This window comes from Filicampus tigris, chromosome 8 (genome assembly GCF_054856515.1).
Source record: "Filicampus tigris isolate MCC_2025a chromosome 8, RoL_Ftig_1.0, whole genome shotgun sequence".
Classification (NCBI taxonomy): Eukaryota; Metazoa; Chordata; class Actinopteri; order Syngnathiformes; family Syngnathidae; genus Filicampus; species Filicampus tigris.
Window position 1 is genome coordinate 13,205,389 of NC_141224.1, and position 22,744 is coordinate 13,228,132.

General features: G+C 41.1%; 1 protein-coding gene across 5 annotated transcripts in view; it reads right to left on the reverse strand.

Annotated features, from left to right (window-relative positions):
• Positions 1–22,744, reverse strand: part of ptprub (protein tyrosine phosphatase receptor type Ub) — a 177,018-nt gene that overhangs the window by 14,685 nt on the left and 139,589 nt on the right. For 3 of the 5 annotated variants that reach the window (XM_086037770.1, XM_086037767.1, XM_086037772.1), the window contains 10 exons: positions 21,310–21,497; positions 14,904–14,976; positions 14,742–14,818; positions 10,770–10,787; positions 8,518–8,554; positions 7,688–7,785; positions 5,110–5,226; positions 3,905–4,059; positions 1,392–1,527; positions 160–309 (listed from right to left, as the gene is read on the reverse strand). In XM_086037770.1, coding sequence (XP_085893896.1) covers positions 160–309; positions 1,392–1,527; positions 3,905–4,059; positions 5,110–5,226; positions 7,688–7,785; positions 8,518–8,554; positions 10,770–10,787; positions 14,742–14,818; positions 14,904–14,976; positions 21,310–21,497 — 1,049 coding nt within the window. The remainder of the gene's footprint in view (positions 1–159; positions 310–1,391; positions 1,528–3,904; positions 4,060–5,109; positions 5,227–7,687; positions 7,786–8,517; positions 8,555–10,769; positions 10,788–14,741; positions 14,819–14,903; positions 14,977–21,309; positions 21,498–22,744) is intronic. The other 2 variants (XM_086037771.1, XM_086037769.1) reach the window with 1 other exon arrangement.

The following is a 22,744-nucleotide window of genomic DNA, read 5'->3' on the forward strand; positions in this document are numbered from 1 at the left end:
TTTTTTCTTTTAATGGCGACAGTTTGACTGTAGAAGATTTTGTACCTGTTTTTAATTGTTTGCTACGGGAAAAACAGTTTCGAATGTAAACACAATGGGGGTCCACCAGTGAGCCCAAACAGATAGCAGTTGGGTCAGAGTTCCAAAAACAAGCCTGACCTGAAATTCCTCACGGAGCTGTGAGGAATTACTCTGGGAATCCACTCTAAGTAATTCTCTGTAGGCAACCGAGAACTCGTTCACCAAGATGGCCGTCTCGCCACACAAGCAAGCCTCCAAAATGGCATCATGGATGAATATGTACTGCTCCTGCAAGAAAAGAGAGAAGAATTTCAGAAACACAAATAATGTATTATTCATACACACGTACAGTCTAATATAACAAATCTGACATGGATTAGTATTCTTTAAGAAGGCCTGTGTGGAAAAAAAATCGACACCATTTACTCTCACTCACACTAAACATCACTACAACATGAATGCACTCAATACAGCAGTGATGAAAACACAATCACCTGCCTTGTTCTAAATTAAACACTTTGGTGTAACAAACCTATTGTATTATAAATACACGTCTTCAAAAAAACAAACATTGGCGGCAAATGAATACAAATGTAACAAACAGCGATGCCAATATTCGATTGCCTATAAATGTTGACTATGCAAATTATCTGCACATCTAAACAACAAGACTTTGCCTACACAGCACACACCTAGACAACGCTGACCTTTACTATTGGCTCCGACAGAAAAGAACAACAAAAAGCAGAAGGCTAAATGAATACTTAAAGGGGGAAGTCAACCCAAACATATTTTTTTTCCAGTTCTATGCAGCCCTACTAGTTGAAATAAGGCATTCTGATAAATATTGCGTTTGTGGAATAAGCGTTAATTCACCCGTTTGTAGCCATCTCAGGGGGCGGCCATTTTGTCACTTCTGTCGAAAAGGACATCACAAATGCTTAGTGCTCAGGTAATGACCAACCACAGATCACCTGTTTTCTGAAGCTGAGCCATGATTGGTCATTATCTGAGCCCAGAGCATTTGTGATGTCATTTTCAGTCGACAGAAGTGACAAAATGGCCGCCCCCAGAGATGGCTAAAAACGGGTGGATTTCGCTGCTTTAACTCTTATTCCACAAACACAATAGTAATCAGAATGTCGTGTTTCAACTAGTGGGCCTGCAAAGAACATATTTTGAAAAAAAATATGCTTGGCTTGACTTGCCTTTTAAGACCCCATTTCTACCAAGATTTAAACTAGAGGGAGGATTCAGCTCAGCTCAGGTTGTACCAGTTAAGCTACCGCCTCTCGTCATTAGTCAGCTGTGAGAGACAATAAATGAGCTAGAAAATGGATGGATGGCCCTTTAACCCCTGTTGATCTGACCTCTGTTTGGATCATGTTGATGCGCCGTGAGCAGAGCGTTTTCACACAGTTGTAGATGTCCACCACACCTTCACACTCAGCCATGTCCAACATGACATCCAGCACAATGTAGCAGCCTGTGCGCCCTGCCCCCACACTGCCACACAAAGAAAGAACATCATTAGGAACCTTGCGTCTTCAAGCGTAGAGCATCTTCTGAGGTGGCCTTTCAATAATTAACACATGCAGCTGTTGCACTCCATTGGTGCTCCACCCAGTTTGAGAGGCAGAAGTCAAAAGACTTTTGGAACCTCAAAGATCAAAGTCTTCTCTCTCCTGGTAGCTTGCACTTATTGAAACTGTTACCTTATACTTGCTGTTTGACGCTGTTTTATCTGGACATTAAGTGTTAGTGACGACTGGAAAAGATGTTAAAACAATGTGTTGTACAGTATATCCTCTGCATGCTGAGATTTAAATGAATAGAAGCTTCAAAATAGTAGCAAAAAAATAATTTGGAAGTGGAGGGAACTGGAAGCATTCCTTGGTTATTGTTAAAAACACATCTGGTGGTGAGTGTTCATACAGTATGGTCATACATACGGTAGCTTCCCATTATCAGTAGCCATTAGCAACCAAGAAGAAATGCTTGTAATTAAGAGAATAGCACCCGCCATTGACATGAAAACCCAAGGTCACGTCCTTCAATGGTTTATAATATGAGAATTTCAAACAATAATCAAGAATTAATTATGTGGCAGAGAATGCAATTTTGTAAGAGGTTGATTAGACATGGCACTCTGCTGCATTCATACTGTGGGTTTTCTTTTTCAACTTCAAGTGGTTAAAGTGCTAGTGTCAGCGCTACTGTTACTGAGATGTGAAACTTTGTAGAGGTTGAAATGTGACCATGCTAATTGACGCCATGTTCTAGCAGCAATGTGCCTTGTTAGGGGAGGTACAGTAAAGGCCCTGATAGACCAAACTGACGTCGGAGGTCGTGAAGCGTCGTGGCGTCTGAATGCGCCATCTGTTTGGTGTAGTGGCCACCGTAGTAGTGTCGTAACCCGTCTGTAAGCGTCTTGGGGGCGTTTACGTGTGTTGAATCGGTGTCGCCAGTCGTGACATTTGGTCACTCTGATTGGCTGTTAGCTAGCAAATCAGCGCTCGGAGCACCAACGGGAAGTGACAAATACGGAAAAATAGTGAGCACGCCTCCGCTGCCTTAATCTTCTTACAAGTACAAGAGGGAGGGTTGACAATGTAAGTATTTCACAATACCGTGTTAAGAACATGATGCTTTACTTCGCGTGGGAGTTCATCGTGAGCGAAGAATGTAGCTGAATGCATTGTTTACGTTTTTATAATCCGCCCCCGGCCAACAGCTTTCCGGTTGGATTTTTCTAACCCTGAGAAATGGTGACTACCGCCGCCGACGGTATGGAAGGGTGTTACATCTTATGCATGCGCAGAAGGTACTTTAACAGTCAGCGTCGCTGCCTGTCGTTGCGGTGCATTCCTCCAGCGTGACGTGCCGATAGCCGGCCGGACGCCACAGGGGGTAAGCGTCTGTCACTGTTGGCCAGCGTCTTTTTGGTCTATCTAGGCCTTAAGAGCTTATAAGACAATCACTGCACCTGTTTACTACCGTCAGTCACATGACTTTTCTTATTCTGGCCCAACGTTATTTATTACAAAGTAATAATAAAATGGAGGCAGTGAACATAATATACAAAACATAGGAACCATGGTGATTTATATAATATTAAGAAAATGACAACAATGTATTCATGATGCATGCCAATTAGAGATGGGCATTTCATTAGGCTTTTTTTTTTTTTTTTTTTTTTAACGGGATGTTCAACAACATATTAATTCAGGTGTGTTCAAAGGTTCCAAGTCTGGCATCACAAACGATAACTTTCAAACGCATAATACAAACATGCATCCAATTCATGTTAAACAAATTTTAATATTAAACTGTAACAACTCCATTGTATCCCTTCATTAGGACCCCTTGTCATGTTTGTCACAATTTTTCCTTAACTTCTGTTAAAATCTAATTATAATTCATTATGATAATGATAAAATGCAGGGGAAGTTATTTGATACGAAGGTGCGATGAGCCCACACAGAACAGTGCACCTGGAAGTATTCATTCATTGAAAATTATTTAAATTTGCTTTCACTCAAAATGCTACAAACAACACAGCAAAATGATAATGTGAAAAAATGTATTAATTCCATTTGTAAATACGGCTGTAACATAACAAAATGTGAGAAAGGTGAATAGTTCCCGGATGTGCTGTATTACGAAAGGGATAGGAAGTGTAACTTCCTCGCACTTTGGCCACACGAGTCGTCTGTAAACATTTATGTGGTTTCACCATTATACAGGTAATCTCTCCCATCGTGCAACCATAACTACTACAAATTTGACACCACTACCTGGTATGTAACAAGACAAATGACTAATGACATTGTTTACTGATTGCTTGCCTGTATGATTCTTAAAGTGCTTAAAAGAAAGTTACCTGCAGTGGACCACCACAGGACCAGCGTCAGGAGGCGTAGAGGCTTTCACCCTTCGTATAAAGGCTAGCAAACCAGTGGCGTGATAGGGCACCCCGTGCTCAGGCCAGGATGTGAAGTGAAACTGACGGACCTCATGCTTGGTTGAGTATCCTCTCTGTCAACAGAAACATAGTTAACATGAGCGTGTAAAACACAGCATTTTGCATCAGAGCCACGGGGTCCTTTTTTGAGATGTGCTGCCATCTATTCAGTGATGTTCCCCCTCTGTGATAGATGTGACAGATTTCTTGGCTGTGGGCATTATTTATATGGGGTCTTGGGTCTTCTAGGACAGTTGGGCCTCAGGGCATCCCAGACTCGCAGCAGATGCAGTTTTACAAACGTGGAAAGGAATAACTCAGGCCCTCTGAGCTCAAGGGGGTGCTGGCTGCAGTCACACAACAATTTCTCCCTCTATACTGAGAAGACAAAGTAAGGCTGCAAAGCAAAGATTTGTTTTACACAGAAATCCACCCCCCACACCCTGCTCAAAAAGCCTAAAAAACAAGCTGTCACCGGCTCCCAAATTCTTGCTGATTTGAATAAACAGCAGAGTATGTCTTACGAAAGAGCGAGTGTGACAGTGTGTTGATAATGCTGCGTTTGTGCCACTGTCACTTTCAGAGATGCTTGGAGCTCCTCCAGTGAGACTCCCCAGGAGATTGACAGACGGCAAAGAAGGCCAACCGGGCCAAACACTAGAACAGCCGCTCTGGAAAGACAGGCAGTGGCGTCTCTATAATGACTGTTAATTCTTCACAGATTAACACGTGACCCTCAAGCCTATCAGCAGCCAACCCTGTCGAGCATTTAATCCGTTTCTAATACGCTATTTCTAATTTGAAGGCTTACTTCAGCAGGTAAGAGAGAAACTCTAAACTGTAGTTTCTAATGATCCACAGAAAGCGATGGAGCAGAAATAAACCCCATCCCTACCATTGAACCCGGGCCTGCCATAACTACTTGAATGTATGGTACCTTTGGAAAGCTCGAGATGGAATGTTGGACCCCCAACATTCTGGTGAGAGTACTTCCAAATTTTGCAGAAGGATGCAGGTGATAATATTGGACAAGCAGGATGTACATCATCGTATTTTTGTGGATTAGTTTTCATGTTTCATAATTATTCAAAGAGCAAAAATGCATGCATTGAACATGAACTCACCCTCTCCAAGGCAAAAGTGCGGACTGTATATTCGGCAAGCGTCTCCGTTTTAAGCAGAGTGATTTTGATGTCACCGTACATCTCGCTGTCATCAGGCCAGTATTTACAGCACTTCACCTGCATATGAAAAATATTGCGCCGTCAACTTTCTTGTTAGTCCTGAAACAACTGAAGCGAAATGGAGAGCACAACTTGGCTGCAAAAAGTCAATCTCAACTAGTTCGTTGTCGAAGAAGAAGTTGGGCTATAGACCTTCACTGTGGCAACTCACTGGCATCAAAACACGAGTGAAGAACATTCATGGAGTCTTCTCGTGAATTAATCCATTTAGATTTCCAAATATAATAAAAGAAAATTGATCAAGAAACGGCATTTCTTTTTTTCCCCCATTCTCTATCAAAGAAATGCAGTCAAATGCTCATCCTCATGCTACTCACCAACTGTACTTGTTTTGTGCGATATATGCAAAGTTCGATTGTACTTTAATTGATGTACAATGGAACAGTGATCCAAATTTGAAATCAGGCGGCCAAAAAAGCATCATGGTTCCAACTACAGATTTTTAAATGATTATAAGAAAGAGAGAGAAATATCATTATTGCATGTCACCGGATTACACAGAATTTATAATGTCATGACATTTGCTGATGTCGACATTTTGTGTTCAAAACAGTACTAACTTGACATCTCAAATATTATAGGCCATAAAGAGTTTGCAAATCTTCATTTTTGTAAAAGGGAAGATCTCTGGTGGGATGTGTTGTGTGTTGTTCGAAAGCGTTTCATGAAACAGCGTAATCAACTGTAGACTAATAGCATAAAGGAGGTGTTATTTGGTCTCACCCTGAAAACATCCACTGCATATTTGTTGACTCTTTTCACAGTAGTTCCAAAATGGAAAACCAAATTGCATGTCAGGCTAGTGTTCCAAAATGGTGTGATTTTAACCATCCCTCGAGGTAATGACTTGATTGGGAAAATGGGGTACTTATGGTAGAATAGGTCCGTATATACTGTATGTGAAAACAAAAGAACAAACCTGTGCTGTCAGTGACCAAATGTACTTTTTCTCCTAACATGCGGCTTATTCATAGCGTATATGTGCCAATTATTTCCCAAAACAGTTCGGGGGCCATAGCATCATTATGATTATTATGTAAATGTATAAAACACGTCATTCTTTGATATTCTAAATGATCGAAAATATGCAATAATTCACGGAATAATAAAACGGAATAATAAGAAAACTTCTTACCCGTATCTCGTGAAAAGCATACAATTTCCCAGTGTTGTGTGTTTGAATAGTATGGTTAGAATTTTTCACCTAGAGGATAGCCATAGATATATATGTATATATATACATATATAGTATATATACATACATATATATATACATATATATACATACATATATATATATATATATATATACATATATATACACACATATATATATATACATATATATACATACATATATATATGTATATATATATATATATATATACATATATATATATACACATATATATATATATATACATATATATACATACATATATATACATACATATATATATGTATATATATATATATATATATATATATATATATATACATATATATATATATAAATATGTATATACATATTTTTTCTTATCACAATAACTATTGGAACTACTAAAACAATTTTGTGTTATACCTAACAACTAAGATATGATTTTTATTACATAGAATACTTATGCTGTCCAATGTCCAAAAATAACACTTTAAAGCCCCTATCCCACTGAGGGGTGAACGTTCGGGAGAGCTTGCGAAGGTAGCGAATGTCGCGTTCTCGTCCAGGTTCGTTCAAGGTCGGAAACACTCGCCAAACGTTCTTTATGAAAACTGTTGGTGAACGTCTGGAGAATTTTTGGCGAATTTTTGTTATCTTGAACGAACCCTGATGTGCACGTTTATTTTGCTGCTTTCGCCAACACTCACAAACATTCGCCCATCATGGGATAAGGGGCTTAAGACAAATTTTGACCTCATTTGATGTGAATTTCTATTTTCTCATGTACTGTCATCACTGTCTAAATTACAATAATGTTTTGTATCACTCTGCTGATCAACAAGCTGCGATAAGTGTGAAAACAGATTTGCATTTCCAATCTGTTATATCAGATTTATATTGTAGAATTTACGTGCACTTTCATTCTCAATAATGGCTCCCCCAAGTTTTTATTTGAAAAATTCCCTTATCGAGTTACATATTGCAGATGTATTCTAATATAACAATGATTGTGCAGCCTATCTCGTATTGGGATACAATAGCATTATTGGGGGAAAAAAAGCGTATTAAGATAATATCATGAGTTCCTTGGGGAGACTCATCCGCATTTAACCGCACACCACATTCTTTCAATTAACTAGTCCCTTGTTTTGCAATACAAACAAAATGTAGAGCAACTGCAACTTGGGTGATTATCTAGTCCAGACGAAGTAATAAAAACAGTTCGCTGACAAACAATCACAGTCTATCTTTGTACTGGTTGGAGCCAAGAGGGGGGAAGGGAGCGTGTATAATTCTTACCCGGCCAACTTCCACCAGTTTAGTGATCATGACGATGCTGAAACAATTTTCCTGCCACACCATCCTCCAGAAATCATAGAGTGTCTCCTGTTTGGGTCCTGGAAGGGAGTGGGAAGGAAGAAAGAGCAGCATCAAACACCCGTCACCTCAGCAAGGAGTTGCCGCCTTGAGAACTCCTGCATTATTGGGACCTTAGTATCCTTCCTCGGATGGCAGGATCTCACAAGTTTGCGCCGTTAATAAAGCTATATAGGAGAATTCCTGGCAGACGAAAGAGGTGATGGGTGCCAAAACAACAGTAGAAGATGATGAAAGCGTGGAGGACCATCAATCATCTGTGAGGCGTTTAAAGGAGCAAGAAGCAACTTTAAAACAAAAAGGGAGTGAGACAGCAAGCCTATTGGCATCTTTTTTCTTCTTATATCCGAGTTTCATCTCGGTAAAAGAGCGATCTTGAGAGACTTAGTGACAGGAGCTGCCAAGAGGATGACACACCTCCTCACAATTTGGAGTTAGTGGAGCGAAATTTCGAACGCTCACAGTCCTCAGAGTTCATGGGAAATGACATGGATGAACTGCAGGTTCTCTTTGCAACAATGGAGACGTCACAATGCCGCAGAGACTGGGAAGATCCCACTAATGCTTTAATTATCTGCTTCCTCCATGATTAATTAAGCAACCCTAACAATCCGGGCACAATAACACCTTTGAATGTGCCTGTGCATGAGTGGGTTCACTGGCTACATAATCCTTAATTTATTACACCCCAGCTCACCATGAAAACACACACACACGCGCACAGTCCCACACACACATGATGGGACACTCACCCTGAGAGGCGATGAAGTGGTTGGATCGATGGTAGCCCTGAAAGAGAAGAGAGATGACATGCTGAGTAAGCCATCTGTCTCACACACAGCTGTGTGTCTCACCCTTTTCCTCTCATCATCTCACCCGCTCCCTGACAGTGCTGTGTTGTGTTTTACTGCTTTCTGACCTACTGCTGACTCGTGTCTTTGCACTGAGTAGCCACACTCTCTTAAGACCCGATCACGGGGAAAAAACGGCTATAAATCTGTCAAAACGTGATTCCTTCAGCAAGGTTTATTTGCAGTGAAGTCGAGCCAGCTAAATGAGCAATACCTGGATGCCTAGTAAAAGTTGGAAGAAAATTAAAGCAGCTCCATCGTTTTGAAATCTCAGTTGGAAGTTGGAACTTTGCACGGGAATTCATGCAAATTAGAAGAAATATGTCATTGCTGTCCAATAAAAAGCATATCGTCGCTGTCCTGTGAAAAACACTTACGTCCATTTTTTTCAATTTTCTTATTTCTACGTAAATGGAGTTTCCGCGTTAAAGACATCGCATTGTGATTTTTTTTTTCTTTCAAAATTGGACATAAGTGTTTTTCACAGCAAAGCGACGATATGCAAATGTTAAGCTTATTCATGTAAAAGCAAAGAAAAGTCATTTTTCAAGATAAAATTTGGAGATGCTTTAGAATGGACAGTGACGACAGTAATTGAAAGGACGTAATGTGAATAGACTAATGTGAATAAATCTTCAAAATTGCAGGTCTGTCTGTAACAGGAAACATCTTGCAGCATAATCTTGGTTAAAAAGTCCGTTCACACATCATTCTGTTGGGCTACTGAAGCCCCCCATCTGCACTCTGCTTCCACTCAGATCCCGAACCACTGCTGATTTACAGCCATATTATAAATAATCATGTTGGGGTAACCTTGTTTGAATTAAAAAAAAAAAAGACTGTTTGGATGCATCCTTTTGTTCTTCGTAATGCATTGCCGACATATTGGAGCGAGACTTGATATCAGCATATACAAATGACTCGGACTAGGGTGCAAAAATGTGTGATCGGGACATCTCTAGGTGAAACAAAATACAAGCACTGTCAATCACAAACATGATAACACGAAGCTGCAAAGTTAATGAAACACAACTTTTGTCCATGACTGTACTTGCAGTCCAAACAAATAGCATTTTGTTTGAAATGCGATCGAGACTACTCCCTACTACTAGATAATCGGCTAACCAGCCGAAATCCGTTTTCTTCCATGCATTCTTCCCCTGGTGTCACAAATAACGTGTCTTCAAACAGAATCTTACATAGGTTCCCCAAATTATTATGTTCAAGTTTGTATGAAAAAATAATCTTTAGATCCTTCATACCAAAGGCCTGGCGCAGCCTTTGGTATATCGATGGCAGACGTTTTCATATGGTAGGGGATGAAGTGAACATGGATTAACAATGAAGTCACCTTCACAGTCTTGAGAGGAATAAACACGACAGAACATCACCTGGGGGAGTTTAATGCGTGGACACAGAGGATGAGCAAGCATTCTCCTGAAAAGAAGTGTCTGTTTATCTAACCTTGCAAGGAGAAAGACATTTTGGTTTCAGAAAATATCTCCCTGAAAAACTCATCGACACTGTTATATCCAGTGAGAAGATAAACATATGAATAAGAATGTCTTGTATTTTAAAAATGTTTTTGGAGAAGTCGTCAAAAATAATCCGAAGAATCTCAATGGTCCAATGACGTTCTGTATGCAAACGACACTGATGACGCGTATTTTGACATTTGTGATAGCTGTAAAAGCCATCTAGGCTACCTAATAAGTTGAGTGTGTTTGTGTTGCTTATGAACGGTTCAACCGAGTTGTTAGAAAATTCAGATAATTGGAAATATTGTGAAGATGGAAATGGATGATCAGGCCTGCTATCCACAATTCCTCTTGTCCCTGCCTAACCTATCAGCACAGGCGCTTCCCCTTCCTCCGCTGAGATGGTCACCATGGCAACTAAACTTCCTTCCCGGGCCACTTATGCGGACTAACAAAGACAGCGAGGTCCTCACTGCTGAGAGGACACATGTACTTACGTTCATTTCAAATCATTAAGGCTTTTTCTGTCCATTTCATGTCTAATAAATACAATCCTGAAAGACACTGAGCATTTGTGGATAGAGGAGCGAGGAAAGACGAGGGGGGGGGGGGGTGGTAGAAAAGAAGGAGAACTCAAGCGATGGCAGGCAGAAGAACAAGCGGTGAAGTACTTACTTCCCTGTTAATCCGAATCTACAGGGGTGCAAGGTTGAGGAAATGGGGAGGGGAGTAGAAAAAGAAGACATATATGCTAGTTAATGAAAGAAGCTTTTTGGTCGACAGCTTGCTTTACAGACAGGTGGGAAAGTGTGTGTGCGTGTGATCATGACAAGTAATGTGGGTTGAGCCGCGAGAGTTGATGTTATGCACATTTTGCCATCAGACGTCTCTTGTTGTACAATGTTGGAAATTAGTCATATCCCGGACCTTATTTGACAATTTTGAAGAAACAATGTTTTGCACCATTCCAACGGTCCTAGCAACTTGTAGCAAAATCTAGAGCATTATAATGAACCACAAATTTTGAAAATCTACTTGTGTTGAGATATTGTGTGAAGATAACAATGATGTCATTTGAAGACCAAATTGGAAATAATTCTGAACATAAAATGTAACATTTTATCTAGCTTTTTCCACCTGAACTATTGACCAATTTGACAAAACGACTTTACCCAAATCTGTTCGCGTTATCAACATTAACTCTACGTAAGAGGCTCCCATAGTGTTGAAATCACCAAAAACGGACACAGGTGTGTCGAGCTCCACCTTCATACAGCCTATACAGCGGAATTCGTTTCTGCATAGAATTTGTGGTCATGTGGAACCAATTAATTTTTCACAAGATGAAACTAAACTGACTGACATAGAATAAGTACATTTTTACTAGACACACAGAGGCCATGAATGTGTTCATGTAAGAACATGGATGCCGTATTTAGGTTTGATGAGCCAAAGTGAGACTTGGATTGTTTCTCTGCAGATGAAATGAAATGTAACATAGCATCAGCCATGGCACATTGAACTGCTTCCTTTCTCAACAGGCACAGCAGGCTGTCAAACGTATGCAAAACTCTGCACCTCTTCTTCAAGCAAAGCACACCGTAGCAAGCAAAGGCTCAGGCATTAAATGATGGAAAGAGAGAAAAGGGGAAATTCAGTTCGCCCCTTCTCACCTCTGTTTTCAAAGTAACACATTTGCTCAGAGGGATGAATGCGTTTCCATATAAAATGTTGTGAATCAACCCCACGTATTCCAGGTTTTTGGGCACATATTCACCATAATTCGCAGTATTCTTATTTGAGATTTTATGTAACAATTTTTTTTATTTTCATGGCAAAAAAATGTCAACAGTATGTATGACATTGATTGTTTTATAGCCTCTCTAAGTAAGAGAAAGAACAGTTAGTGTCAAGTGTTAATACTCCGAACAAAATAATAAAACTTGTTGTCCATTTAAATGAACTCCCACAGCAGATGGCAGAAGGATAATTATGGGTAAGCGAAAGTTGCGTCTTCATATATGCTCACTCTCTACACTCATCTAATCACAATCACGATGGAAGCGATTAATAGTCAGCGGCCGTGGATGGATCAGAAGCGGGTGTCAATGTTTGCCTTGGCTCACGACAGTTTCACCAAACTAGGACTAAACACAGCATCAAACTAGTGTTGTGTTGTTAATCTAGCCAGCGGTTTCAGGTCAGTAAAAAACTGAAGTGCTAACTGCTACGTCAGCCTGTTGGCTAACAATACAGTGTACTTTATCAGCAGCACAGGCTGCCTCAGAGCATCGGCACCATCGATGTAACACCTGTGCTTTGTTGTGCGGTTCCTTGTTTTATACTGGCCACAATTTTTCATCAGCACTACGGGGGGACCACATAGGACTGTGCACTTCCTAACAGGATTAGGACAAAAATCCAATCTTAAAAAGGAAAAACTTAAAAAAATGAAATATATGCATGGTTTTTTTTCAAAATAATAAACCAATGTATGTCTAATGTATATGGAACCATATTTTAATATGCCATAATATACAAAATATACATTCCTCAATTACAAAGGCTTTTAAGCAAACAAAAAATAAGCACTTTTTTTTTCCTGTACAAAGGGATCGCTTGTATAAAAATCCCGCTCATGGACGGCACAACACTACTGAACAGCAAACCAAAATTAAGTGAAGGAACTTATTATGTGCCACTTTTCAGAAAAAAAACAGAGAATCAAAGATTTTAATATACTCTATTTGTCCTTCATGTCATTCAAAATCCCCCAAATAATAAGACCACTCATTCACATGTATAACAAACACAGTGCAGCATAAGGCAGTAAAGTTCACTCTGCTATGCTGTAAGCCCTGCAAAGCCGGCGCGTCCCTCTGTATCGTGGGTGCACCATCTGTACAGCTGCTTGTCCAAGCCACCATGTGCATTTGTAACACTATTAAGCGTTGATTATATCAATTTTTGGCGGAGACCATAAATGTAATAATCCCTCATACGCTTCAAATGAACTACCAATGGGTCTTGTGAAAAATAAATCACTGTTGTTTACTTTCGAGATTGGTGTTGTGGTTATTTAGGTTGAAATCTTTCATGGCTGATAGCAGCTTTAAGCAAACTGGGCACACAAGTTTGCGTTTAAACTTGGGGACATATCATCTGCTTCCTATTGTAACTGAAAAACACCACTTTCTTGACCAAATTTGGTCTTGGTGCTGCTTTTTGCTAGGACCCGCTTTCTCGTCTTCTCTGACGCACAACTACAGTATAGGGGTTGGAGGTGCTAATAAGCGTCTGCGATCTAGTTTTGAACACTGCTATTACTATTTAAAACTACTCGCCTGCAGTTAAAGAAAAATTAATACAAAATACAAAAATAATAAATGAGACACTCCCAGATTGGGCCACATGAGGCCCAAGGGCCGCCAGTTCCCTACCCCTGATATAGGCAATTCTAATCACTTTTGGCATCGCATCAATTATTTGCGGATGTTCGCTATTTGCGTCCGGGCTTGGTCCATATCAAAAAGCGTTGGCCTTGTCAGGTAACATCCTTTTCACTAATGATGCATCCTCCTTCATGTCCAAAAGAAACCACACTAAATAGGCAGGATTTGAATGCTGTGCCATTCTAATGAACTCTGGAAAAGCTTCTCCCTACCAGCCATCATTCCAGAGGAAAAAAAACCCTGCACTGTTAAGATACTGCTGTTACTTGATTTGATTTGTTATAAAAGGTTAATCCAATCAAAGGAGACCAAAGCGCGTAATAAGTTTATCTTTATAGGAAATGCGCTTTCAAATCTCTTCTTGAGAAAGGCTTTGACAGAAACGGATTTCTGCTTTTCGCCATCCAGTGTAGTGTAGAGAGGGAATCATTCTGCCTCATCTTCCCACAGAGGCACCATATCGAGTCCCAGTGCGGGGTGTGCAAAATAAATGTAGTGAGACAAAGAATCTATATCAGATTGCCACGCTTCCCTTGACATAACTCAACAAATCCACGGCAGAGACAAGCATGTGCTTCTATCTTTAGCTGCTTGCTACAACTTGATTTTTGAAAATGCTGTCTGATTTTTGTTCCCCACATGGAGCTTTTTCTCATGCAGCTTTCTACCGGTGAACTTGGCCTTTCTGAAACAAGGTGTGGTTGTGAATGCGAACACGTATGGATGAGAACGCATGAAATCCATTTACCCATTAATTGTAGGAGAGAATTACTGTGGCACTTCATGTGTGGAAAAGACTCAAGGTTAACAATGGAAAGGATCATTACCCACTCCCGATGCCCAATCCTCAATCTCCACCACACTATCCCGCCCACGCCCAACTAGAGATTGAATAACATCAATCAAGTCGATTTCATTTAGAGGGATTAGTGGCATCCTACAAAAAAGGTTCATCTCCTCTCCGTGGTATTAAAGGCATTTATTCTTGTGTTTTAATAAAAGTGATAGCTGGCTTTGTCTGGGTCGGCGAATGTGATTCAGTGGTTGACAAGCGTGACAAAACTAAGCAGGTTGTTTGATTGGATGAAAGCTTCCAGGTCAAAGTGGGCCAGCTAGAGTGAGGGCCTAGCTGGAGGTTGGATCGTTTTATCTCCTGTCAGACAATACAGAGGAAGTCACAGAGAGTCAAACTTACATCAATGTAGTTGGCGTTGATATAGTCGCAATTGGGGTCTCCCAAGAGAGGGTTGAGCTTGACTCTGTGGCGATCATCTAACACAGTTAAAGACAAAATAACAGAAGCACATTGAAGTAAGAAAGGTATGCTGTACCGCGTTTTTATACGAGGATGACTTACATCCCAATAAGGTATCATGCCTCCCTTTGGTTTTGTCTTTCTTCTTTGTGCAGTCCCAGCCTTCAAAGAAGCTCTATGGAGAGAACAAAAAAAAAATTGAATGTAATGCATACTTTAGGAACCCGCTCCATTAACCTCTCAAACAGACTTTAATGAAAACAGAGCCCATTTTGTGTTAAGCCAGCACAACTGTGACACACGATGGAGGCTTAGTTCAAGAACCATTGGATTTTGTGGAGAGGTTTGATGCTACATGCACGCTATGAAATGAAATAGAACAAAGCTGAGGCCAGTGTGTCTCATCTCTTTTCAATCCTGGGTGTCACGAGGCTGCCAAATTCACATACTCTTGAGCCTTCGCTTGTACTAACCGGTTTTAAAAAAAGACATCGTCCTGTGAAACTTAATGTGAATAAGGAGTGCTTTGTTTCTCCAAATTCACACTTAAAGGTGGCACCAGTACAAGCTGCTCATTGGATCCACACAATAGTGCAGTCCAGTCAGAGTTGAAACTAATGGTTACTTTACTAGTTTTCTCAACATCACATTACGATAAATGCGCCTGCCTCAAGTCGGCAGGCATGAGTGCTCTGACGAAATTAAAATAGGAGAATTATGAGGAGACAAGATGTATTCAAAGTATTAGGTTACCCATAAGGCACGCCATGTTTGAAGCACTTTTATAGTCATGAATATTAATTTTGTTTTAATAGTTAAGTATATTTAACATAATGATGATATGAGCTGTACTGTGATATGTCTATTTGAGTTTGCACTTGCTGCACGGCTGTATATATCTGTCTATAGTAATATAGGATCGTATATCCTAATATCCTAAGTTTTGTTCGAATAACCCAATGCAGGTTTTGATCATTCTAATAACATAATTCATAAAGTGGGCATTTGTTATAATGAGAGTTGTGCACTTGACCCTTTTTTGCCAGTCCGCGACCTGGGTACCCTTCCGTCCTCGTCCCTCCGTCCTTATTCGTAAAAATTATTGTCCTCCGACCCTGTCCGTCATCGTCATTTTATAGCACTTCTGTCTGACATTCCGTCGCGCCTGACCATCCCCCCCCCCCCCCTAAAAAAAAGCATTAGCGCACAACAATATTTTAAGCTCATTAACTGGCCAATTTGCTTTGCACATCCATTTACCGGCTGGGAGTATTGTGAGTGGATTGAATCGCTTACAACTGATTAACTAAGACAGCTTTTTAGCTGCTAGCAACAACCGTCGTGATGTGATGACGAAGATGATGATGATGGCACGGGCCATAGCAAGCCAGGGGACATGACGAGAATATTTAAGATTGCGTAAAGCACAATACTATACAATACTATTGGGGTTTCGTTGCATATTTTCACTTTTTATCGCGTCACAATAAAAATAATAATAATTATTGCAAAATAAGGCAATGTTATTTTAGGAGGAGAACGAACGTCTTCCACTTCCGGCTCACAGCTTTCAATGTTTTTTTTTCTCCTCGTCAGTGAAATGGGTGTCCACTCGAGGGCAGACTACATTTGTGAGAACAATACTGCAGGGAGGGAATGCACATGAAAAAGAGCACTCTAATGTTGTGCAGGCTTAGCAGGTAGTCTTGCTTTTTAAAAGAATCCAACACAACACGCCGGCTGGGACTTGAGCCAGTTAGGGACGATTAGAGGGACGGATGAAAACCTACGTCCGTCCTTGCTTACTCCGTCCTTTTTAAAAGAGGTCTCGTCCTCCGTCCGACCGTCCACAAAGTGGGCATCCATCCGGTACGGACAGACGGACCGTTCCGTCCCTGGGACAGAATGCCCGGCTCTGGTTTTAAACCTCCATCAAACTGATTATCCAATCATAGAAACCATAAGGACAATCCATTTGCTACAAACAATTCTAGAATGATGTGCAGTAAGCATGCAAGAAGTTCAAAGCTTTTCAAACATCTTTGGTTTTATTTCAAGGCCACATGGTGTGTTTGTCTGCTCAAACCCACGGCATAACAATTAGCACGCATAACTTACTACCCACACACTTTGGCGACACATGAACAAGCAAAAATGTTAAGGAAAACAGGAGGCGCTTTGCACTTAAAGCAAATAAAGCCATAACCAAACCTGCTAATTCCAAAATTGTCCTCTCACAAGTCACCCTAAACTTCTTTCCAGGGTCCACTGTAGGGGCTGAAATTAGTTCTACAAACAGCCCCCTCAAATGTCTGCACACAAACACACATGCATATTTCAAGACTGGCATACCCCCTGTGGTTTTCAGCCACTGGGGAAATTTGATGAAACTCTGCCAAAGTCTGCATGCTGAGCAGGGGATTACAATGCAGTTCTCCCCACAAGAGAGCCAAGAACCAGCCAAATCCTCCATAGGATTACACCCTCCTCCTCACTTGTTCCATGTGCCGCCTCTCTCTTTGAATCCCTCTTTTTCCTTCACCAACTAACTCTTTACATTGTGTATATCGCTACAGTTTTTTTTTTTCTCCTTTCCTCTCAAATTTTGATGCCAGACCTCGGAGCTCTTTGTTTCTCTGCTCTCATCGCTCCTCAGACGTCAGTAGAGGAGCAGGGAGAGGAAAAACAAAGGGCAACGCGTGAGGGGGTTGTACAATATTGAAGGAAAGCTAAGCAATACAAACCTGTGGAAGATTGATTAGAAATCCTCACTGGCAGGGATCAGTTGTGTGGGTTGGTTAAGAGGATCAATTAAAATGAGCAAAATGAGATGAAAGCAGTAAAACCACAGTCAAACACAGTCCCTTCGGTTTCCCAAATTAGACCTTTTCAAGATACCTTTACCTGCATGAGCGCGCTCCACAATGCTATGCTTTGTTACAAAACAACACAATAATCCAGCCTTTGAAAGTTCTATGTTGTATTTTTTTCAAATTGGAGTGTTGCGATTCAGTGTTAACCTTTGCTGCAAGTGCAGTTTTACTCAGGGAGTTCGTCCTCCTTCCCTGACCTCAACACAGAGAGGCCAACTGCTGTAATGAAAGTTTCAAGTTCCCCAGCAAATCTCTACTGTAGCGCAGTCGGTGTTGAAGTTTGCGTGGCGGGAAAATAAGTGCAGTGACACCAAGTGCTACACGTAAGAGGCCCCTTACAACTCACTGTGAATTATTGATCACTGTTTTTACAGAACACAGGTATTCCTCAGGGAAATAAAAAGCTTACACCCGCTAGGGTAGTGTAATATGATAGTCCGCATCAATTTCCTTGGCTTGAGAGACACTCCATCAAAACACATACTCTAGCAAAGCGGTATGTATTGATTTTGTTTCAAGAGGATTGCGTTTTTCCCATGAGGGACAGTTTAATGAGTCTACAAGCTTAGTTCCGGGGGGGAGGGGACACACAGAAACAGAGACAGAAGATGTTTGAATCTTTTTTTTTTTTAAGTAATGCAACAGGTTTTGGGTGACATGGACTTTTCTCCAGGGTGTGAGCTCACCACAAAATTGGAGTCACTGGAGGAAAGTGCACAGAGATCATGCACGGACGTTTAATTTGTGTCTAGAATCTTGCTACTAGAGTGAAGGCAGCCAATACGACAAAAGAACATTCTTTAATGGGAACATGTCTATTCGGGTTTTCAATTAAAAACAGATTTTAAAATATGCAGATTGAAAACCTTTGATTAAATACAAAATAATACTGGTTTGGAAAACCCAAGATGGTTCTAGTTGCAAATTGGATTTGCTCTCCTGAGACATTACGATAAAGCTCATGTATGGAATCGTATTAGATCGTGCAGGTGTACACGTAAATCCAAGATAATTCTATCACTTATGAATAAAAATTGAGTTACATAATCACTGGGAACCGGCTCGTGTGATCCAGATTAGCTTTGCGATTCAGAGCAATGGCATGGTGATTAAGGGACACTGCTGTAAGAAGAACATCCCTCCATCCTTCTTCTATTTCATTCTTTTTTTATACCTTTCTGGGTGACGGGCAGGATTCAACCTGAACTGTTCACAATCAGTGCTTTAAGGGGGCCGGTACTCAGCGGTACGGAGTACCGGCACTTCGGAATTTTAGCCTCTAGCGTACCGAGACTTTTTACCAGAGCTGGGCATTGCCTAACCTTCACACATTTTTGCACTGTTCAAGTCATTTTCAGGGTCTGACAACCATTCTCCCTCCATAACAAAAACTGGAGTACGTATTAAAATTTCAGGGTTAATGTTTGCTGAGTTGATTTTAACTCCTGCAGTCTAATTTGAACATTTTGAGAGTTAAATGGTGTCTGGAGCAGGTCTTACTTTAGAGAGTTCATTAGCTATTGTTAAATTAACTCCGCAGAGATGTATTTAAGCTCCGCCTTCGCACCTGCACTTCTCTAGTTTGAGAGAGAGACAAGTCAGCACCAATTTCTTCTTCCTCACTTCTCACTGGGAAACACTGACATTCAAACAAAAGGAGTTTGGGCCCATGCAGTCATTTTCACTCACAGAAGAGACTGCACAGCAAAAACTGAAGTGTTAAAGTTTGGTATTTGCAAACCTGGCTGTGTTAATTTGACACATTCTGATTCAAACAGCATTCAGTCTTGGGGTTGACTGGAGCGGCATTTTTTTTTTTCACTCAAGGCTCTGACTGTAGGACTACCTGGAAAGAACATGCAAACCTTAAATAGAAATTGCCAAGATAAACAAGATTATTCAAAGGCATCCAAAGTTCTAACCACTCCAGTCTTGTGCTATTCAGAGAAAAAATATGATCAGGCTGAACATCACATTTTAACAGGAAAAATATTTTCATTACACAAGTGAGATGACAAGTCTAATGGACTATAGAAAGCATGAAGAGTAGCTAAAGTCCTTGGACTGCGTGTCTTTCAGCAAAAGCGAGATTTGTCAGGTGGGATGTATACAAATGTTGAGTAATATATACTGAATCTTGCTATGGAAAAGTCAGTATCCTCATTTGCTTGCCTACGATCTGTTAAGACAAAATGCCTCCTGAGACGTTTAATCAGTCTTGGCTTGCGACACAAGTTCTTCTTTCGACGCATATGTGAATGATTTATTCATACCTTCAACCTCAGTGTGATCCAGATGCCTTTTAACACCACTAATTAATTTCAGCGGGCAGTGCAAAGGGCTCATGGATGATGTCAGAGGCTTTCCCCAACTTCTCTGCTCAACAACGTCAAATATGTTTGCCCATCCATCCATCCATTATCTGTACCGCTTCTCCTCACAAGGGTCGCGGGGCGTGCTGGAGCCTATCCCAGCTGTCTTTGGGCAGTAGGCGGGGGACACCCTGAACTGGTTGCCAGCCAATCGCAGGGCACACAGAGACAAACATCCGCACTCACAATCACACCTAGGGGCAATTTAGAGTATCCAATCAACTTACCATGCATGTTTTTGGAATGTGGGAGGAAACCGGAGTGCCCGGAGAAAACCCACGCAGGCACGGGGAAAACATGCAAACTCCACACAGGGAGGCCGGAGCCAGGATCGAACCCACGACCTCTGAACTGTGAGGCGGACGTGCTAACCAGTCGACCACCGTGCCGCCATATGTTTGCCCAGTTAGTCGTTTTTTTGTTTTGTTTTGTGGGATGTGAAAATGACACATGACTCTCTATGGTGGAAAAAGCCATAGTGGTTTATCTTTTGGATGTGGTGATTACGCCACGGACTTGATGCGTCGTACCACAAATTGATGACAGGACGTGTTGCTGTTAAAGTCCAATGTCCCAATGAAGTCTCAAGTTACAGAAATTACACATTTCACACGCTTTTGAATCAAGAACTAGGCCATGATTTCTCAGGCCTACATGACAGAGTTAAAGTGCAGCAGAATACGTAACCCGTACTCTTCTAATTGTAGTGGCATTAATAACGACACGTGCCTGGGAGCTATTCATGCATGCCATCTTTTATGAAAATGCTGAAAAAACAACTATGATTCAGATTTGCAAAGTGGCTTTCAAAAAATAAGCTTTAGAAAAACGCATTGACAGTATGCATGTAAGTATACTGAATTACATGCACTTGAGCAAGGATTGTGCTTCCATTGGTGTTGCACAGCTTTCTGTCAATCTATATAATGGTACACCTGCACGTACATTTCAATTGTGTGAGCTTTGGGTGCATTGCACTTATGTAAATGCTGAAAATACTGGTATTAGAGGGGTTCCAATTTTTCAAAAGTTCTATAACTAAGAGAGAAGTAATATTAATCATTTTTCAACCATTTGCACCTGGCTTATTTATGGTGGAGAGAAAAGGACAAATTACAACCATGCAGTGCAATTTACATTTCAATACTCCACAGACTAATATAGTCGTGACGCCTCCTTTGTCCCAGAGCTTAGCATTTGACAACACCAGACATACGGTGACAACATGGAATTAACACCGACGGTGAGATCACAACAGCTCACCTCATATTCCTGTTTAAAGCCGTAGCCCTCGGCCGTCTTCATCTGGTTGATGTGCTGCAGCAGGTCGGCAACTCGGACGGCGGGGTGCAGCTGGCCCGTGTGGTACGGGGAGCCTTTGCGTCCGCACGGGTGCCTCGGGGAGCCTCCGAGTAGACTGCTGGCCTCGTTCACTGAACTGCGCGGATCACCTGCAAAAGGCCAGGTCAACGTTAATTGTTAATCATTTCTATCCAGCCATTCATCCATTATCCAAGCCGCTTATCTGCACAAGAGTGGCGGCCGTGCTAGAGCCTTTCCCAGCCGTCTAATTGATGAAAATATATTTATTAATTTGTGTTATTCATTTACGGTTTTCAGTGTCTTTGTTATTGTATATGCAGCAATGGTTGTTTTAAAGTGCTACATAAATAAAGTTGAGTTAATAGGTCTTCTGCCAACAGTATGTTTGCTGCTTATTATTCTTTGAATGTGGGGTAAATGTAGATTCAGAAGGAAGATAACTTGTAAAACGTCCATTCCAACAAAACGGAAAAATGCAATAATTTTGTTCATCCGTCAGTCATCATCTGTCAGCGGCCAGGACACCAGTCTCTCCTTCATCAGTCCGTCATTTTTCGTGACGAACTGAATTGTAATCGGCAGTCTGTCAGTCCGTCAGTCACCCTGTCAATTAAGTCCATCAGTTCTTCAGACCTATGTTGGTCCTTCGGTCAGGCCCCCCAAAAATATTAGAAAAAGGGTCTGTCAGTGATGACAGGACGTGTCACTGACGGACGCGTTTAGTGACGATTACACTGACGAATGAAACCCCACTTTCGTCATTCATCAGACCGTCATTTTTAAACGATGTCCCTTCCATCCATCCATTATCGATACCGCTTATCCTCACAAGGGTCGCGGGGCGTGCTGGAGCCTATCCCAGCTGTCTTCGGGCAGTAGGCGGGGGACACTATGAATTGGTTGCCAGCCAATCGCAGGGCACACAGAGACAAACATCCGCACTCACAATCACACCTAGGGGCAATTTAGAGAGTCCAATCAACTTACCATGCACATTTTTGGAATGTGGGAGGAAACCGGAGTACCCGGAGAAAACCCACACAGGGAGGCCGGAGCCGGGATTGAACCGTGAGGCGGACGTGCTAACCAGTCGACCACCGTGCCGCTCAAAATGATGTCCCGTCATTCATCAATCGTCAGCAAAATGGGCACCTGTCAGTGACGGGCCGGTCCGTCGGTTTGAGGGCAATGAAGTAACAGTCTTGTACAGGGAGTAAAAATCAGCAATGAAAACCAGAGAAACCCGTGTCATGTGCATGTCAGACTAGTCGATAAACACCACATATATATACATATATATATATACACATATATATATATATACATATAAATATAAATATAAATATATATATATATATATATGTGTATATATATA